The following is a 21,290-nucleotide window of genomic DNA, read 5'->3' as shown; positions in this document are numbered from 1 at the left end:
TAGGTGACTTCATTTCAGTTTCATTTCAGGGAAAGAAGTGAATTTAATAGATCAAAGAACTCAACAGTGTTCAGGAGCTTGCATCCTTCTCTTCCAGCTATTTCTTCTATTGGATCCCTTTCTCTTTCAATGAAACAAGGTCTGTAATGGAAGATTTAGACCAACTTATGCAAAAAGGGATGCAGTTGCATCAGTAGACATAATCTAATTTACACCATGAGGCCCAGAGATGCAGTTGCCTTTTGTTGGTTGCAGACTGTCAGGAGACCTTGAAGATAATTAAATAATTTATTCAAAGAGATAAGCTATGAGTAAACAATTTTGGGTAATATAAGCCATGGTCCCACTGCTGAAGTGGAGACTCTCTGAGGGGTGGAAAAGTCTCTCAGCAAGAAGAAGAACTTCTAGAGTCCAGCTAACGTCCCGGTCGGGGGAGGTGGAGAAGCTGCTACCGGCGCCCTGACAACCTGCTACAAGTGTGCGGTCATTGCCTCGCTTTGGCAGTTGGGACCAGTCCAGGTGTTGATAAGTATAATTGGGAAGGGTTTGAAATCTGCTTTTGAATTTGTAATAAACATTTGTATAAACTGAACTGCTCTCGGTGTGGGTGTCTATTTTCTTTCGATAGCTCGAACACTGTGACCAATCTAACATGAACAAAGTGAGAGGTACAAGTTTACCCAGGACAAGGCCATCTAGTGATTGTTTAAAAAATAAAATGCTGCTGATGCCGGAAGTTTGAAATAACACAGAAAATGATGGAAACATTTAACAGGTCAGTCAGCATCTGCAGATGAAAAACACAAAATGGTCTGGTGGAGTGTCTTCGGACTATAATGTTAATTGTTTCTCTTGTCCGACAGGCCGAGTGTTTCCAGCATTTTCTGAATTTGCTTCACCTTCTCATGGTATTTGATGGTTCAAGTTCCTTTATTATCATGTACATTAAATGTGTTTACTTTTGTTTGCCCGTAAATGTGTGCAAAGAGGTGGCACTAGCCAGTGCCTCCACCAAGAAGAGGAGAAGTAAAAGAGAGACCGTTCAAAGAAAGAGTGTTCATGGATTCCACCACCCCTTTCAATATCACAGCTTCCTGCATTCAGGTGATCTCAATTACTGCACAGCCTCCTGTCAGTTTCAGTGGTGAACCCAAGTCCTGGTTCCAAACCTCTGATTGTACTGACAATAACCATAACAGCAGTGCGAGTATAAGACAGCTTTAATAAACTAATATGTACACTAAGAGGTCTTGTCTCTCTGCAAGACAAACCTGGAAGCTCTGGACTGCTTTATATACAAGGTCACCAGGATGACCCTGGTGACCTAGTGGTGTAAGTACATATCACCACACTGATACCATTAGTAAGTTGGGAGCCCAGCTCACCATCGGCACCCTCACAAATTCTGGTCCTGATACCTGGTTCACATGAGCCAGTCTCCAGCAGCCTGCAGGCAGCCTGTGGCCTGGTGTGAGCCATTCAGCGATCAAGCTCCTCAATGGTTGGCTGCTGTGATCCCCTATTCTGTTAGGCCTTTTCCCAGTGTTCTCATTTGTGGCAGGATGCTCTGGTGCCCTGTGCCAGCCTGCTCTTCACCTGGTGCCCAAGACTAACTGGATGCAAATCAGCTGGGAAATGTATTTCAGTATTTGTGCTCTACTTGGATTTCTGATAAGGAAAGAAGTTATAAAAAATATAGAGAACATGGTGGCTCAACATGTGTTGAGGATGCCATGGGGATTGTTCAACCAGACAAAGTAAGCAGACTGGGCCTGAACCCACGAGAATTCAATAGAGTGAGAAATGATCCCACTGAAATGTAAAATTCTAAGAGGACTGATAAGAAAATGGTGCACTTTGACCATCTCTGGAAGTCCTAAAGAAGTTGTACTTGATGTAGTGAGCTTTGCATTGGGTGTTGAGTAGCAACTTTCAAAATTAAATTAAACATGATGAATGAGGAATAACATATGCCCAAGTCAGCATAGGGGGTGAATATGGTGATTTCCTATTCTTTGGTTCCATTAATTTTATCTATGTCAGCAGAAGATGCCAGATTCAAAGGTGCTGCTGGGGAAATGTAACTATGGTGAACCAGTGGAATATGGAGCAAGTATTTAAGAGCATTTATTAATGATTGAGCCAATCTAGCTTGGATATCATTTGAACTGCTGTTGTTTGTCAGGCCACATATTTTCATGCAAATAAAGCTCATTCTTTCAAAACTCTCACATGTCCTTTGTATGCTGGAGAATAAGAGAAGCAAGAGGTCTTACTAACCTGTACTTGGGCCGTTCCTCTCAAAATCATATATTTATGGATCCTAATTCAGTTTGTTTTGTTGTTGGAAATACAGACCAATAACATTCAGTCGTGCCAGGGTAGGAAAAGAGGACATACTTCACTGAAGTTTTTTTGGACAGTTACAGTTTACAAAATAGAGCGAGTAATTTGGCACACTGTTTTAATCTCCTTATTTTACCTCATTTGTGTGTTCAGATAATTACTTCAGGTAATTTCATGAGATTGGATCGATGTTTAAAAGTATTTGTTTCACCTTTGCAGGGAAAGGAATAGAATCAGTGAAATCAGCCTGAATGGTTTCCTTCCAAATGCCTCCTGATCTAATGTTCATGTTCTTCATTGCTCTTCTTCCCTCTGTTTTTACCCAAGGTAAGTGACTCATTTCACTAATCGCTCAATTTACTTCTACTTCTGTCTTTGCAAAAAGTAGGTTGGGTTAAGAGGGCATTGTGAATGTGCTGTGCTTGAACTTGTGGAAGTAACTTGGATAAGATGCTATCGCAGAAATTATAAAAAATAGAGAGAGCATGATGGCTCCACATGTGTTGAGGATGCCATGGGGATTGTTCAACCAGGCAAGGTAAGCAGACTGGGCTTGAACCCATGAGAGTTCAAGTGAGAAATGATCCCATTGAAATGTAAAATTCTAAGAGGACCTTAAAGGGTAAATGCATGGGCAATGTTTCCCTGGTTGAGCTGTCCGGCATCAGACTATTTCAGCAGTGAGAGGAGGAAAGAACTGTAGAGAATCCTTGAATATTTTCCATCCTTGACTGTTGACCATGTTCAGTCAAATACAATGCAGGGACCATTAGAGGTTTGGATACACAAAGAATGGGATGCAGGGTCAGTGTGGGAAAATGGTGCTAAGGTAGAAGCACAGCCATAACCTTAATGAACAGTATAGAAAGCATAAAGGTGTGAATAGCCTACTCACACCTCTATTCCTTATGTCCTCATAGAGTTTATGAAGTCACGCTCAAAGCAATCAGAAAGCAAATATGCTCCCTTATTTTCACACCTCAAAGTCCATGCATCCAAATAGAAAACAATACCCACAAGGGACATTGTGGGTCTATGGATTCACTTCCAGCGCCCACACAGTATGTACAGGTGCACATTCCCCTGTTCAATTAATTGGTAAAGCTGAGCTCCCAAATCTGAATTTTCAATGCAATCAGGAAGCTTTCATCAACCGAGCCCCATTGGGAGCCCTTCTTGCCATTGGCCCACTCTCGAATTCTTGTCTCAATATCTGGTTCCCAGGAGCCAGACTCTAGTAGCCAGTGGCCTGAATGGATCCTTCACCCACAGTGGTCACCTTCCCTGTAGGGTCTTTTCCTAGGCTTCACCTTCACTGTGGGGTGTAGTGAGAAAGATGTATTCTCCATCTCTGGTGACCTGTGCTGGTTTGCTAATACCCCAGAATTTGCAACCCCTTGTGGTCCACTGCCAAGCATGTGCGCTGTCATCTCCAGCAAGGACCTCCATGGATTTAAAACATTTAAAGAAAGTATTGATCCCTTTTAAAGCCCATACAAGTTCACAAGCATTATGAGAGCACTGTGTCTCCACTGTTCATTCTTCTGAATCCGCATCGGTGGTCGTGCTGGCAGCTCCAGCACCACTGCTATTTTTGATTTACAACCTCAAGTTTAGAAAAGAAAGTTTGGGAGAAGACCTCTCAGGCTTCTCTGAGGTTACAAAGAGGTTTTAGATTCAGAAGCTGCCTCCACTGGCAGGAAGTTTGAAAATATGGACTATGGGGCTGTCTGTTACCTTCAGAAACCGCATCAAGTAAACATATATCTGCAAACCTGGCTCCCTCAGATCCTTTGCCAATTTCCCTTGCACCCTCCTGTCCACAATAATACTAGCCCCAACAAATTAGCATTTACCCTGCACAATAGAATTCTTCTTTTTCCATATACAAGTATGTGGAGTTAGGACACGATGTTGATAAGAAAAGTAGTACTGCATCTAATGGAATATGAGAATTAATAATTACTGAGGTGGAATTAAACAGTAGTGATTTGCTACTAAAATAGTTCAATTTTCCTCTTTTTGACAGAAAATCCCAATCATGTTTATATTTTCCAAAAGGAAAATATTCTGTTGCTTGGACCCAATAATCTTGGAAATAACCCTGTTTCCTGGGTATGGATTCCACACGCCAAGGAAGGAAGATACCCGTTGGTGAATTTACATAAAGACAAATATAACAGGTGGATTCCAAGTTCGACAAAGTACTCTGTAAATAAATATTGGTTTGAAAGACTAAACTATGATTTTTCAACTGTTCACCTGAGAATTATACAGGCCACATTTGAATTTTCCGGATATATCATCTTACAGCAAACACAGCCGAATCCAAAAATTCTGACGCATTATGAAATAATTGGGATCAAAGGTGAGTGGGATAAAGGCTTGAAAACAAATTCCCATTGAAGGCCTGATAATGTTATTCTTCAGGGGGGGGCGGGGGGGGGTGAGGGATGACTGAGAATCAGAGAACAATTCTCCCCTCAAATGTTTTTCGTCATGGAGGTACAATGACTTGATCCCTACTCAGGAGCATTTAGGTAGCTTATTAATTGAAATCATTCCAGAGCTTGAAGTAAATTTGATGTTAGTTTTGGGCACAAGCTGACAGTCCACATGTTGGGTGGTGGTAATGAAATGGACTGGTGCATTCCACACATTCAACTCAAATCACCCATTTACTCCAATCCTACACTTCTTCCATTTTATTCTCCAGATATTCCCATTAGCGTCCCCAGATTCTTGTGCTCTCACATACATACTTAGAGCAATTTATGGAGATAATACACCAATCAGCCTACCTGTCACTGGGATGTGAGAGGAAGGAGGAGTGGCACGTGGTCACTGGGAAAATGTGCAAACTCTCCAGGCAACACTGGAAGTCAGATTCTTGCCCAGTACCTGGAGCTGAGAGGCATCAGAATGACCAGCTGAACCACTCTGGCATCTCATTGCAGCATTCACAAACCAGTCTAGTTACACCAGTAGGCTCAGAGGAAAGGACTCTGACTGCCTCACTGGATGTGGTGTGGCCAGACTGAGTATTTATAGGCCCACTGTGTCACTCTATGTCTGAGATTCACCAGTGGTAGCACCAGGTCTCTCAGATAGCAAGATAGACTGTACCCACCACTACTCACATTGAATATCATTGGTCTATTTTTCACAGCCGAAGCAAGTTCACACCGCCCTGCAGAGGGCAGTGATGTTACACTCAGCTGCTCCATCTCCAGACTCTCAGATACAGTCAGTCTTCACTGGAAACAATGGGATCTGTCCCAGCAGAACAGAAGGAATATTGAACAGATCCACCTGAACAACACAGTCTATCTGATGATCCGACACGTTGCAGTGGGGGATGAGAACTTGTTTGTGTGTGAAGTGCAAGAAAACGGAACTATTGTTGGCACGAAAGAAGCAGGTTTTTCAATAGAGTCACGTAAGTGCTGTTAACTGTAGACACTGGGTTTCATTTAATTGAAGTTAAATGTCATGTGTGATAAAATGGAAAAGGTTTGTTAGAGTAGGTTACATACAAACACTTTAAAACAGATCTTATTTGACAAGCATTATGAGAGCTCTTCCCCATGCTCGACATATCAGCTACACAGCTTTTGCAAGAGCCTTTGAAGAGTGCTCAAGAGACTTCACTAATGGATTGTTGTTTGCAAAAGGCAACAGATAAAACATTTTGTCGGAGCCACAGACAATCTGAAGGAAAACTTGCTGTTCTAAGAGGTGTTAGGTCTGCTTTGTTCATGAATGAGTGAGTCAAACACCAGACTGAGTCGAAATCAAGGTTCTTTGTTCTTTATTGCCGGATTGTAACACTTGCAACTAACAGTGTTAGTTGGAGAAGGCGCATTCTGCCGTTATCAGCAAGTGGTGATACGTACTTAGTAAATTATCATACCATGACATTGTCCAATGAATAAACTGTTGCTATCCTTCTCTGTTAGTCTGCTGCACATCATTCTTGTTAGTGCCAAGCTTATCTTGAGTGTACAAGGTCACATCTGCATTCTGTTACTCCTTAGTACTGGGTGACTCCTTCTCCGGTCCCATCTCATGATGATTTTACCTTACAGAGGGTCATGTGGTTTTGCAAGCAGAGAGAGTCCTCAGAGAGAGAGAGAGAGAGAGAGAGTGAAGAGAGAGAGAGAGAGAGAGAGAGAGAGAGAGAGAGAGAGAGAGAGAGAGAGAGAGATTGCTTATACAGTGTTACAGCCTGAAGAAGTAGCTTGGACTGGAACAGGAGAAGCTGGCAAGCCTGTTTGGAAGACGGCCTGGTCAAAGGCCCTTGTGATTCATGCAAGAGGAGAGGACTGGCTGTCTAATGTTTCACTTGGAATAAGTGAAACAAAAAGGAACTCTGTGGTGACATGAAAGAAAGAGGTGATCATCTGGAGAACCCTGAAGTGGGCAAGTTTCATCAGCAAGACACTGAAGTGGTTGATGGAAGTAAATCAGTTGTGGATGTCCTGGAACAACAAATCTCCCCTGAAAACCAACAAGAACCTTCCTGAGCAATAACCATTTATCATTCAAGCACCAAAGCCTGGTGAACTTTATAAATGTTAAATTCTGTGCACAATATAAGAATTGTCTGCAACCAGTGAACTTGGAGGAATGAGAAGTAAGATTAGACTGTGAACCAAATAACTTTTCTGAACTTACACACACATTACAAACACGTGCGCTTAGAATTAGAAGGGAGTTAAGTTAGGTTAAGTAAGTCAATTATGTTACCATGACAACCACCAGCACTTCCTGCTCACACTCAGCACTTGTGAGCTGGTGCACACACCAGCAGTGAACAATCACCAACCTCTCTCAGTAACTTCTCACCGGGTCCAGCTGCTGTTTGAAGTTATTCCCTCTGCTGCACACTCAGGTTTCAGATCAGCATGTAGCAGATATGAGGAACTAGTCCCCTATTAGGGTTGAAATTGGAGGTGAAGTCCATACAGCGATGACGGTTCCCATTACCGGCTCCTCAATGGCAATGAAACATTTTAACATCTTCTCCTCTCTGTCTCTATGATGCAGGATTATATCGAAAACATTACAGGCTTTATCGCTCGGACACAGATCATAGTGAAATCTACCTGACCTGTTACAGTTCTAAAGTTTACAACAATGCTTCCTGGAACTGGAGTTCACTCCTTCAGCAAAGTTCAACAAAAATAATTGCAGCAGCATTTAAATCTCAGCCCGTCACTGTTAATGCGAGCCACTTTGCGAATCGACTGGAGCACACAGGGACATATTTTAATGGCAGGAATTTTAACATAAAGATTTCTCCCTTAATGTTTGAAGATGGAGGAGTTTACAAGTGTATTCTGGAATTACAAGAATTTGTGACCATCACAGTAATCACAGTTAAAGGTAGGTACTGGAAGATTAAGTATTAACAGATCTTCAGCAGTTGTCACAACGTGCTTTTGAGCAAAATGTCACTGCAGTGCTTATCAATAAAATTACTGTTTAAAATCTCACTGGTTGGTTTGTTTCCAGTCACAGCCAAACCATCCCATCCAGTGACTGAAAGAGACACAGTTACCCTGACCTGTTCCGTGTCTGCTGTCGATGGGTTGACGAGACTGGTTTGGATCAATGGTAATAACAAAACTGTCAGAGAAAAGAGAGTGGCTGGGAAAGAGAAGTCAGTGAGTGTGACAATTCAAAAATCTGACAGAGGCAAAGGGAACTGGACGTGTGCTTTGTTTGAGGAAAACAGACTGCAGCTTCTGGTGCCATACAGTCTGGAATTTAGAGGTAAATGACTAAATTACTAGTATTGTATTCCAGAGACCTTTGACAACAACTTGAAAACTCATGCTCGGAACCACTGAAATATAAAAGCAGTTTTAAATGAAGTTCACAATGCTACATGTGGTTAAAATGTCAGAGTACTAGCTACTTAATGTTGATTCACATTTTCTTCTTGTGACTGTGGGTTTTAACATTCCAAGATTGTGTTGATGTAAGGTTGCTTAGTTAATGGTTACAAAGGTAACTTGACCATTAGCTATGTTAGACGAACATAGTGATGCAATGAGACTGCTGTGAGAGTCAGCCTACACTCCTGGGACTGAATGACCTACTTCCTGTCATATGATTATCTCTGAACCAATACAAAACATGAAAATACCTGATTAGCTACTTTTGGCATTACTTTCTTTGTATGCCCCCCTTGAACTCTGGGGATCCCTGTCTTGGTTAGCATCCAAGCAGTCTCATAAACCAATATTCAGTTCATTCATTTAATCATTACAGGTACATGATACTTTATCCAGAAACCTTGGTGAACACTGTGTTCTGAATTTCAGATTTTTCCAGATTTCGGAAAGCCAGTTTTAAGCCCACCTGAATTGTGCTGCCATATCCACACCCACCCCTGCCCCTTTCCAATCTCGCTGTCGTTTCACCACCCACCCCTCACTGGCCCAACTTGCACTGCTGGTCTCCCCCCGCCCACCCGTCTCGCGCTGACGGTCTCTCTCCCTCACCCGCCCAACTCGCACTGCCGTCTCTCTCCCCATTTGCCAGATTTTGGAGCTTTCCGGATTTCCCGCTCATCTGCCTGGCCCTCTCTGCTCCCAGATGCAACAAACATAGAATTCTTCCTTATCCTCACCTACCACCCCACCAGCCACTGCATCCAATACATTATCCTCTGGAATTTCTGGCACTTACTACAGGATCCTACCACCAGACACATTTTCCCTTCTCCTCCCCACTCTGCCTTCCACAGCAACTGCTCCCTTCATGGTTTCCTCATGCGCTCATGCCTCCCCACCAATTGCCCCCCGCCCCCCCTCCGCACCTTGCACCTTCTTCTGTGGGCCCAGGAGGTACAACATTTGCGCCAAACCTCCTCCCTCACCATGATCTGGGGCCCCAAACAGGCCTTTCAAGTGAAGCAACACTTCACTCGTATATCCACAACACTGATTTACTGCATCTGGTGCTCCCATTGTGGCCTTTTCTACATCAGTGAGACCAGTTGCAAATTGGGAGATCACTTCGCTGAGCACCTCCACTCCCTCCACTACAGCAACCTCCTTGATGTCAACCATTTAAATTCGGAGTCACATTCCCATACTCACATGTCTGTCCATGGCTTTTTGTACTATCCCATCCTGACCACCTGCAGATTGGAGGAAGAACACCTTATTTTCTCTCCAGCCAGATGGCATCAACGTTGACTTCTCTGGTTTCTGCTAACCTGCTCATCTTTTTCTTCCTCACCTTTCCAGTTCCCCTCCCTTCCTTTCCCCTCCACTCACTTAGCCATTCCTCCTGCCCCTTATGAAGGCTGACCCCTCCCTTCCTTCTCCGGTAATCACCTCCTCCCATTGCTCCTCTCCCCCCCCACCCCCATCCTTTTATTCGGATGCCTGCTGACATTTTTCATACCTTGATGAAGAGCTGAAGCCCGAAACATCAGTTATGTATTTTCACCTTTGCTACATAAAGGACATTGTTTGACCAGCTGAGTTTCTCCAGCATTTTGTGTTTTTATCTTGAGAACAAGGTCTGTGTCCCCTTTATTATCCCCATAGGTCTTTTAAGTATTTTGCACATTATTTTAGGCATTCTTAACATTCCATTAACTTAAAGCCTGTGTATTCTGAGAAGACATGACATAAGGCCATAAGAGACAAGAGCATAAAAGGCTATTAGGCCCATCAAGTCTGCCCTGCCATTCAAATCATTGCTGATGTATTCTTCCTATTAACATTCTCCTGCCTTCTCTGAAGAATCAAGAACCTATCCACTTCTGCTTTAAATTCACTCAATGACCCCCATAACCTATTCCATCAACTGCCTAGAATTTCCCTATTGTGTAATCCTCCATTTTTCTCAGTTCCATCTACCTATCTAATAGTCTCTTAAAAGATCCAATTATATCTTCCTCTGCCACCAATGCTGGCAGTGCATTTTATTCTCCCAACATTCTCTGTGTAAAAAAAAACTTACCTCTCACATCCTCCCAAGTACCTTAAAGCTCTGCCCTCTCGTGTTAGCCATTTCAGCCCTGGAAAAAATTCCTCTGGTCATGCACACAATCAATGCCTCTTATTATCTTGTACACCTCTATGAGGTCACTCCCTCATCATCTGTTAATCAAGGAGAAAAGGCCAAGTTCACTCAACCTATCCTCAAAAGACATGCTCTCCAGTCCAGGCAATATTCTTGTAAATTTCCCCTGCACCATCGCTATGCCATCCTCATCTTTCCTGTAATGAAGTGACCAGAACTGAACACAATATTCCAAGTGGGGTTTATCTAAGGTCTTATATAGCTGCAACATGGCTCTTGAACTCGATCCCATAGTTAATGAAGGTCAACACTTCATATATCTTCTTAACAACACTGTCAAGCTTTGCAGCAAGTTTGTGTGACAGGGGCCTCCAGTTCGCTCATACTGCTCAGAGTCCTCCCATTAACATTGTATTCTGACCTAATATTTGACCTGCTGAAATGAACCACTTCACATTTTTATGTATCGAGCATTTGTATACATCAGCAAAATGGAGGTGTTTCCATTAGCTTTCTGCTCTAGAATTAACCTGAACATTAAAAGAGGTTCCATTAAAATGACATTTTTTGCTGTGAACATTGCGATTAAAACTCTTCACTCTTCAGACTCAGAACAACTCTTAAATTAAAAGAGAACATAATGTAAATATTCTGTGGTGGAAGAAAAACATTTCAGGTTGATGATCCTCCTTAAAAAAAAATGGGATAGATAAAGATTTAAAAGTTAAGAAAATGATATTTTTGCATTGAAATGGTACACAAAATTTAACATAGGAATTAACAACAGAAGTCAGACACACAACAAGATACAGATGGAAACATGAAAGTCTGCATCGTGATTGTAGAGTAAAAACAGAAATGCTGGAGAAACTCAGCAGATTCGCATTGTCCATAGGAGGTAAAGATAGTTCTTGGGAGTAACTATTTTGGATGATCTTTCCTGAAGCCAACATACTAATGGCATTGTGAAGATAGCACATCAGTGCCTCTAGTTCCTCAGGAGTTTGCAGAGGTTTGCTATGACATTGGAAATCCTGGCAAATTTCTACATATGTGTGGTGGAATGTGTGTCGACCAGCTCCAATATTCCCAAGCCACCAGGAAATAACAGGCAAAATCCTCCCCACTATCGAGAACATCTACAGGGTACACTGCTGTCAACTGGATATCCAGCAGTGAATCACTCACTTTCTGATACTCCAAAACACTTTCCACAATTGACTTGTAAAAATTAGCAATATGATGATATTCCCTCCATTTGATGGGATGGGTGCAGCTCTAATAACTCTCAAAATACTTGCCAGTCTCCAGGACAAAGCAAGCTACTTGGCTGGTACCTCTTCAACCATCTATACGCTTCACCATTTGAGCACAGTGACTGCAGTGTGAATTTGTTTACAGAGTTACTCCAGCTAGACTATTTCATCTCTTAATCAAGCAATTTCTCCCACTTTGAACAACAAGGGTGCATGGGAATACCCCTCCCAGCATGTTCCCTTTCAATCACTTGCAATCCTGACTTGGAAACATATTATTGATGCCTCTATTGGATCTAAATCCTGGACCTCATTTTCCAACAGCACTGTGCGAGTATCTACACCAGAAGAAATGTGTGATATGCCCATCACCACCCTACCATAGGCAATTAGGGTGGAGCAATAATTACTTGCCCTGCCACCTAATATACATCCTGCAAAATAATCAAGTTTTGAAAAATATCTGTGCACCCCCCAGGTCATGGACCCAGTTACGGAATGTGAGGTCACCAAATAGCTCTTTTCCAATCTGCACAGATGCAACAGGCAGAATGGCATGTGTGATAAATTTTCTATCATTCTATCTACCTTGCATTGTTTAGATCTTACTAAAATATTTTGTTTTATATTTGTTTTCAGCCTAGATAATGAGTACCATTGACTTGTCTTGCAGTGGAAAGTTTTACATGATGTATCTGCCAGATGGAATCACTAATTGATGTGTGCTTTGAATGAAGTATTATTTGTTTCCCTGTCACTAAACTACAGAAAAGTTTGAACAAGCTTGTCTTTTTGAATGGATTAGAAATCTGACATGGCAGGATTATCCATTTGGTCACAGATGGATCTTTAACATGTATAATCTAAATGTGGAATCTTTTTTTAATTTTTCTCATAAAGATAAATACACCAATATTATTATTATTGTTGGAAGCATGCTTGTCCTGTTCACTATTATCCTAGGAGTAGTGCTGTGTATCAAAAAGTGCAAGAATAGAGGTGAGATGCATGACAAAAATCTTAATTTTTAAAATCATGTATTTTATTATCAATGATAGTTATATTTTAGATGTATTATCTTTCAATCTGTCAATATCTTCAGCAGGAAATTGCTTGATTTGCTTAGAGGAATATAACCATGTAACTTGGTGCTGGTGATGGGCAATAATCTTTGCCATGTCACCAGCATGTATTGGGCCATGCATGGAAGCTGTGAGCTTATCCATCTTGAAAGGAAGAATGAAAAGCACAAATTATTATTTAAATGGGGGTAAGACTGCAATTTATTATGAGACATAAGGACATGAGTGTCATGGGGCATAAAATACAAGGTGTTGGCATTCAGATACTTAGGAAATCAGGAAAGCTAACAGAATATCGATCTCCATTTGGTGGATATGCAGAGAAGATTCTTAGAATTGATTCTGGGGATGAAGGGATTAAAATTCAGAGGTGATGTTTCCCCTGGTGAGGGCATCCAGAACCAGGGAATAGCGGGAGCAGGAATGGTTTCAAGACAAGAGGCTGCTAATTTAAGTCAGGGATGAGGTGTAATTACCACACTCAGAAGTTTTGTTGCTTTATAATTCTCTTCTCCAGAGCAATATGCTGAATGTATTCAAGGTGGAGAAATCCACTCATTTGAACTTAAATGGAGTCATAGAATATGGAGAGAGAGAGAGAGAGAGAGAGAGACAGAGACAGAGACAGAGACAGAGATGTAAAGCAGTTTTGAAGTCTCAATCAAATTGAATAATTCAGCAAGTTCATGTCATCAAGTGACATATTTTTCTCAAGTTTTTAAATTTGTGAGTTGTGATTATGGGCACCTATTTGAATGTGAGATTCTTACGATAGCAAAATGCAACACTTCCTTACTACTTTATAAATGCATCAAACTAGATGGTTCACCCATTATCGAGAAAAGGACTTGATCCATAAACATTTGAAAACAAGGCACATTGTACTCTGCATCTGGTTTCAACAGAAAATTTATTATATTTAATTATAGTGTGTTTTAAACAAAAAAATATGTACAATAAATGAACCATTTTGGAATTTCTTTAGTATACATGGATCCATTAGGAAAATGAATGCATTTTAATCTATATTCTCTACATGAACAGATTCAGGAAATCAAAGACAGAAGCCTCTGAAAAGAGGAGAAAACACAGAAGCATTATATCATTATTTAAATGCTACTGCTATCCAGCAAATGCAAGGTAACATAGAAACATAATTCAGATGGTACTGTGTTAATACAGTGCTGTGTTAATTTCTTTTGCTCATGGTTATTCTTCAGCCACTTTGCAATTTTCAGATTAGAAACTCTCCATCACACAAATTGTGCCTGTATTGTTTCATCAAAAATCCCATAGGACAAGAATATTTTATAATTCTCCACCATCCTATTTTTGATAAGTCTTGCTGTGAACCTTAATTGTTCACAATGTTCTTGTATTGAATATACTTTGGACCACAGACTACTCTGTAGATCAGCCATTTTGTTTTTTAAAATATTTTATTTATTAGAAAACAAAGTAATAACCACAACTACAAAATTAAAATATTAAGAAATTATCAAAAGGAATTTTCATGGTTACATAGAAGAAAAATCTAACAAGAACTACAAAGAATCCTAACCACGCCACCCTCCATCTATCCCTCCCTTTAATCTAATTCTACCCCCCTACTCCACAAAAGAGAGAAATTAAGAAAAGAAATAAGGAGAATAACTTCAATTATTCATTTATTATCATCATTCACTCGACAGTGCGGAGATCCAGCTGAGCTCACAACAAATTTCAGATGTTCAAATTAGAATAATCCAAATATGGGCTCCAAATCTTTTTAAATATATAATATTGATCTCTTAAATTATGTTATCTTCTCCATTGGTACACATGACCTCATTTCTGAATGCCATCTTTGTAAACTAAGCTCCATCTGATCTTTCCATGAAACAGCTATAGGCTTCCTTGCTACTGCTAGAGCCAATCTCAAAATTGCCATTTGAAATTTATCTGATTTATTTAACAAAGCTATTTCAGTAAGTTTCCCAATTAAAAAGATCTTTGGGTCAAGAGAAAATTGTATTTTCAGGATTTCTTGCAAACAGTCTCTTAATCTAACTCCAAACCCCTTAACTTTATCACAAGACCAAATTGAATGCAAAAAAGTATCTTTCTGCTCATTACAACAAAAACACAAATCTGTAGCACTCAGTTTATGGCATTTCAAACACTCTGGAGTTAAATTAAATCAACCATTCTCAACCTTTTTTTTCACCTATGATGTCCTTAGGAGTCTGCTCAAAGTTTATGGGCCTTCTTCCATACTTTTCTCCAACCCTTAATATATCAGTCCATGCCCCCTCTTAAATATGTTCTGGACCCCAGGGGTGGGGGCATATGACCCCATTGAGAATGGCTGCTCTAGATTAGAAGCACTAAGTCGCAAAGACCACATGGATTTGATAATCTGCTCCAACATCGTTCTATGAATTCTTTCCAACAAAGTTCCTCAACAATTGCTTAGAATAAGATTCCTGTTCATAGGACTATTTATGGTTAACCAACTAAAAACCCATTGGCACTCATTCACTCTGAGCAATGGAATTGATCAGAAACACTTTAAAGTTGAGTTTATTACCAATTTATGATGCAAAGCGGATTTCAACAACTGTCAGGTTTTCCATCCCTGGCAATCTAACACATTCTAATCTGATTCTTCATTCTCAATAAACATTGGAAAAGAATAACAAGCAACAACTGCCTGCATGAAATTAAATTTCACAAATAGTTTGATCGGCACCTTGAAGTACCCTGAAAATAATGGAACTCTACTGAGTGGGTAACTCTCTTATAAAACCATCTTGGCCATTCAAAACAAATACTCATCTCAGACGAAGCTAAAGATCCGGTCTATGATGAGTATTGCTTTTGCATAGGATTGTTTTTTTTGATGGACTGAACATGTTCTTAATCACTCTTGTGACCCTCTGTAGCAATGAAGCCCTTTTCAAAGAAATATCTGAAATAGCCTTGGTCTAAATAAAAATAAAATATTTTCCAGGAGTTGAAAAAACAGTACATGAGCTCAGAGACAATGCTGAATATATGTCTGGCAATAGGAAGACAAAGCAAGAAGGTAAGAAGATGAATGACTTTACTCAGCTCTCTATTAAGGTATTGTTGATAAAGATAGTTAAATTCACACAAAGGTACTGAGACTGGTGGGCTTGAATTACAAAGAGAAGTTGGATCAGCTCAGACTTTGGTCCTTGAAGAGTAGGCTGAGTTAGAATCTCATGAGGGGATAGATAAGGTAAATAATCATAGTCCCAGGGTAGGGAATCAAAGACTAGAGTGCATAGATTTAAGAAGTGAGGGGAAGAATTTAAAAGGGATGCATGATTTTCTCACAAGATGGTGGAAATATGGTGGGTAAATTGCCAGAGGAAGTGGTAGAGCCTGGTATAATTATAATGCATAAAAGACCTTTAAAAACTGGTATGTGGATAGAAAAGGATGAAAGGGATGTGTGCCAACTGCAGGCAAATGGGACTAGTCTGAGTAGACAATTTGATCAGTTTGGGGACATTGGGCCCATTTTTTGTGCTATAAAACTCTGACTCTATTCATGTAACTAAAGGTTCAAAAGTAGTTTAATATTTTGACTTGGAACCCCCACTTTTTTGTAATAATGAATTCTAAACAATTTTCAGGAAAATATGATTTTATAATACAGGACAACAATAATGAACACCTCCTATTTCATTCTTTTCCACAAGTACAAACACTTGATATTAATGGATCAAATCTTTCATACTTTTAAAAATCTTTAATGATCCCTCACTATTCAATTTTCACTTTTCACATTCAAGTCTTTGTACCCTTTCTTGAAAATAAGAGCCCATTTTTCTGGTTTCATTCTTATGAAAAATTTGCACCTCCTCCTCCTCTATGTCTTGTTTTTAATGTAATGTTTGAATATGGACAAAGTAACATTTGTTAAAAGTTCAGTTCCTCCTAACAATATTTTCAATGTCCTTATTAATCTGTGACCTTACTTTTTAATGAGTCATGGTTTTTAATTCCTGGATTCCTTTGCTTCTCAACTCCATTTAGATTCTTAGCTTTTCAATTTAATTCCTTATTTTCTGTACCAAATGGCAAATTACTATCTTGGTGTTTCAGTTGTCAATATGTCTATTTTGATGTTTCCTGAAACTTGTTGCCAACCTCCCCATAATGACTGTTCCCTCACTTATATCAATCACCTGAATTAGATTTCTATGTAGATTCTGATATTTAATCTATTTTTGTGCTGCTTTAACTGTACTTCTCCTCCAGCTGCTTAAGTTCTCCAATGTAACATGATAAGAGCCTGTAGCAACAAGTGTGGTTGTCAGGACCACACTTGGCTTTGAGAGTGTACATGATCGTTTAACTTTCCATCATTTAATACCAAGGCTGAAGGAACAAAGCAAACTAAAAAGAAACTCGAGGTGGTTGTGGAACCAGAGCTTAGTGACCAGTAGTCGAGGTTGGAGAAAATAAAATAAAATTGGATAAGAAAATGAAATTAAATGCAATGTTCTTATTTACATTTTTCAATATATTTGAAACAAGGAATCTATGTAACTTAATTTGACAACATCATTTTTGAAAATAGAAAACTGGCTTTAAGACTCACTTAGGCTTGAATGTATTCTCAACACTGTCAGAAATTAGGGAAACTAAAGTTAGAAAAGTATCATCTTTTAGTTTTGTTGCAAATTAATTCAAATATCATATTGTTTGAGGGTGAGGAAGGAATTGGAAGTTAAAAGCTCTCCCCATATAATTAACACCACTACAGAATAACTGGTTAATTGTTTTGTTTTAAACATGGCACCTTGAATAATGTTTGCTTATGTGTCAATAATACTTACATTTTTAAAATTTCTGTCTATGTGATGTAAATTTAATATCACTTGTTTCCGCAGACACAAAGGAAGATATTCATTATGGGTCTATATCTTTTAAGAACAAAACATCAGGTTGTAAAATACATTTTTTTAAATATTCTTTTTTATTTTTGTTTTATCTTTCCCAAGGTGATTATTAGCAAACTTGTTGTTTTTGGACACTTTATAACAGTTCAGAAGGAAATGGGATGAAGCATTTCACTATTACACCATCAGGAAATTGACAGCTGAGGTTTAATTGGGTGGAGATGTTTCTCTGAGTCAGCCATTCCTATAATAGATATTACAAACAATTAAGCAATATGAATCATTGTCCAGATGGGCTGCTCTTAAGTTAAAATGTTAAGTAAAGCCACTATGCACTCTTCATACTCATGCAATCCAAAACTATCAAGGCAGAGCAAAGGAGCTATCCATTTTCATATACTTGTAATTCAACCAACATTGGTTGACAGGATGATTAGTGTAAGGTGGCATGGTTACAGTAGTGGTTAGTGCAGCACTGTTGACGTGGGTTCAGATCTGGAACTATCTGTAAGGAGCTTGTACGTTTTCCCTGTGACTGTGTGGGCTTTTTCTGGATGCTCTGGTTTCCTTCCACCTCCAAAAAAAACTAGATGAGTGTGACTTCACTGGTGCACTTTTACTTTTGATGAACATACACACATAAACATACTCTTACGTGTACAAACTGGAACAATGTGGAATTTGAAAAAAGAAATTGTGCATTTCAACCAAAATGACTATAACTTGAATTGAGATGGTGTCATACTCATTGGACTGGACAAACAACCTGAAAATGATCATACAAGAAGAAAGTAGATGTGCACCTGATATGGTAAAACCAGTGGCAGTTCAGTATCTGCTTGTAATTTATGGTTTGATATTAAATTTGTTGACATTAGTAAAATCAAATATTAGTCCTGATATTTATCCGTCTGTAAAATTTGATTGTGCCTGTTTTTACAAAGTTTCCTCTTCATCAACTTGTGTTCAATTTCATTCTCAATCCTTCCATGGGAGTATTATGAAGTTGGTTCCAAAAATATCAAAATCTTGAAACTCCAGGTAATGTACTAAAGTCTGCCCTCACCAGCATCTGTGAAGAAACTCTGCTTGTCTAACATGGAATTTCGGGGTGGTCTGATAAGACGGACTAGGAGATCAAAGAGTTTATTAAGCATAATTGTTGTGAATTCCTGACTGGACCAGCCTCTGTCCTCAAGGTAAAACAGCCTTACACCTGAAAGCAGAGTGCTAACAGAAAATCTGGAACCCAAACTCAATGGAGAGCATGTCTGAGGCTCAGTGACAGTCCTGCGTGGGTTCCTAACAGGTTCAGATCAAAAGGAAGGGTGTTTACTGAGCAAATGAATTCATAAAAACACAATGCTGGAGAAATTCAGCAGCTGAAATAGTACTTTATGTAGCAAAGATAAAGGTAAACACATTTCGGGCCAGAGCCCTTCATCAAGGAAACGTGTCGACAGGTGCCTGAACAAAATGATGGGGGGAGGGAATAGGGGGAGGAGAATGATCCCAAAGGCAGGAAGTGGATAAAGGAGGGAGGGCACACCAACAAGTGGGGGAGTGGGGAACGGCTCTGTGAATGGAGAAGGAAGAGGGTGGACAGCCGGAGGAATGAAAACAAAGGAAAGGGAGTGAAAATGGAGAGTAGGCCAGCAGCAATCAGAGAAATCGATGCTAATGCCATCCAGTTGGAGAGTGCCCAGATAGAAAATCAAGTCTTGTTCCTCCAATTTGCAGGTGGTCTTTATGGGATAGTAAATGAGGCTACAGACAGACATGCATGCCTGGAAGTGGGGGGCAGAATTGAAATTAACCAAAATCCAGATAACATTCAGCCACAATTTGAAAACTTCAAGTATTGTTTTGTGCCAATCAAGTGCCACCCAATGACTGTCCAACGAAATACAGTTGAATTGCCTAACCTTGGTGTTCAAAGTCATAACCATTCCCAAGTCGCTGACCAGCAACATCCTGGAGTACATCGCTAAATAGAAAATGAACTGACCTTTGGATTTGCATGAAAAATACTCACTTCCTACAGCTCCTGAACTAGCATTGGTGAGTGGTGCAATCTCTCAAAAATCATGTAGTTAATGCCAAGCTTAGTTTGGATCTGATTCTCATAAGTGGAAACTAGTTCGTAATCAATCTGTATCTTTTTGATCCATTGTCTGAATGACAAATGCAATAAGGATAAATGTATTCAATTTGTATTTTTTTAAATACTATTCTTCAAAATTATCTTTAATTGTGGTGTTTGCCTTATCACAGGAAGCAGACAAGGCGTGCAGTGCAGTAACCAATTTTCTGACGCTGTAAGTACATCCTTTCATGATCGTAACTCATGTACTAAACTTTACTTGCTGCTACAATTTTATACATTGGTTTCATGATATTAAAGCTTCAACAAGATTAGCTGTTTATAATTTTTTCTCTCTTTCAGAACATTGTTGCTTCAACTGGAAATGATTTTGTCATCTATGCACAAATAGCGCAAGAAAAAATTGAATAATCTGTTGAAAAAAGAGTAAAATTTTAGAACTGTATATATTTAGTAATTAATTTTTTTTGCTGTAGATTTTTTCCATGGAATTTTGTGCTGATTTTAATATAATTCTCAAATGATTTAAATGGTCTTAGAAGTAATAATTGGTTCTTAAGTTTGAATATTCTTTCAGAATGTGCAGATCCTATGTTAAAAGAGTAACTATTGAACTAAATGTATTTAACAAAATATATTGAACATTATAGGTCATTTTACAATCTGCTCAACAAGAATTTCAAAATTCCAATATTTAATGACTTGACTTGAGCACAAAAATACAAGTTGTCAGTTGTGAGAGAGTGGGACACTGCATTATTTTGTTTCAAGAGAGTGCATCAATTCAAGATCACCCGTAGATTATTCCCTGACCTATGTTAGGAGTATCTCTAACGGGTGAGGTTCCATTATGTAATTTCCAAGGTAATGAGTGGAAGAACCTCAGCATCTCAAGAATGATCAACTATCTGCACAGTTCAGAATTGATCCCACTTGAAACCCTGTGCTCCCCATTGGCACCAACCCGATAGGCCAACTGGCAGAATTAGTTAAGAATGAAAGGCTCACCTTTGGTTGTTGTTGGTCCCCATGGGTATCGGTAGTATCCTAAAGGTTAGTCGGCCATGCATGGCATTGTTGACTGTGGTGCATGGGTGCTGGCAGACGCATACACGAAGGCTGACACCATTGTGGTGCCGGAGGAACACCGTGATGCAGACACAGTTGGCACGGCCCCGGCAGTGAACAGATGCAGCCGGGGCCTGTGTGGGATTTTTGTGCATTTAAACATAGGTTTCCCTGCACATATCTTCAGTTGGAGATCTGAGGAGGGTGAGTTAAGCATCGACAATTTCTGTCCATCATTTAAAACATGCTTAAACATCATTAAAGATAGTTAAGCATTGTTAAGCCGTTGTTGAACCATGTTAAGTGTTGTTGAACCATTTTATGCTACTTGTTTCATTATGTTAACTTTTATACGAATATTTTTTTATTAAGAATCAACCACGTAAAACATTACTTAAAGACTTTTCATAGAACATTAAAGAAGATGATTACAAGTTTTGTGTGTTTAAAATAAAGGATTTAAATACAA

General features: G+C 39.5%; 1 protein-coding gene and 1 long non-coding RNA gene across 11 annotated transcripts in view; one reads left to right on the top strand and one right to left on the bottom strand.

Moving 5' to 3' along the window:
- LOC138743179 (uncharacterized) overlaps positions 1-10,423 on the bottom strand; it is a 27,141-nt gene extending 16,718 nt beyond the window's left edge. Inside the window, exons 1-2 of one of the 3 annotated variants that reach the window (XR_011344688.1) lie at positions 10,333-10,415; positions 9,459-9,499 (exon numbers count right to left, since the gene is read on the bottom strand). This is a non-coding gene — a long non-coding RNA (uncharacterized lncRNA). Of the gene's footprint in view, positions 1-9,458; positions 9,500-10,332 lie in introns of all 3 variants that reach the window. The other 2 variants (XR_011344690.1, XR_011344689.1) reach the window with 2 other exon arrangements.
- Positions 1-21,290, top strand: part of LOC138743178 (uncharacterized) — a 21,396-nt gene extending 106 nt beyond the window's left edge. The window contains exons 1-14 of one of the 8 annotated variants that reach the window (XM_069898103.1): positions 9-519; positions 629-775; positions 864-908; positions 2,566-2,673; positions 4,376-4,714; positions 5,516-5,785; positions 7,396-7,734; positions 7,864-8,124; positions 12,552-12,650; positions 13,778-13,873; positions 15,726-15,800; positions 17,641-17,694; positions 19,924-19,967; positions 20,096-21,290. In XM_069898103.1, coding sequence (XP_069754204.1) covers positions 2,598-2,673; positions 4,376-4,714; positions 5,516-5,785; positions 7,396-7,734; positions 7,864-8,124; positions 12,552-12,650; positions 13,778-13,873; positions 15,726-15,800; positions 17,641-17,694; positions 19,924-19,967; positions 20,096-20,164 — 1,722 coding nt within the window. In that variant the 5' untranslated portion in view covers positions 9-519; positions 629-775; positions 864-908; positions 2,566-2,597 and the 3' untranslated portion in view covers positions 20,165-21,290. Of the gene's footprint in view, positions 1-6; positions 520-628; positions 776-863; positions 909-959; positions 1,105-2,565; positions 2,674-4,375; positions 4,715-5,515; positions 5,786-7,395; positions 7,735-7,863; positions 8,125-12,551; positions 12,651-13,777; positions 13,874-15,725; positions 15,801-17,640; positions 17,695-19,923; positions 19,968-20,095 lie in introns of those variants that run through there. The other 7 variants (XM_069898100.1, XM_069898099.1, XM_069898101.1 and 4 more) reach the window with 7 other exon arrangements.

Source organism: Narcine bancroftii, chromosome 9, assembly GCF_036971445.1.
Source record: "Narcine bancroftii isolate sNarBan1 chromosome 9, sNarBan1.hap1, whole genome shotgun sequence".
Classification (NCBI taxonomy): domain Eukaryota; kingdom Metazoa; phylum Chordata; class Chondrichthyes; order Torpediniformes; family Narcinidae; genus Narcine; species Narcine bancroftii.
The sequence above is the reverse complement of the archived record's forward strand: the minus strand, read 5'-3'. Positions and strand labels throughout refer to the sequence as shown.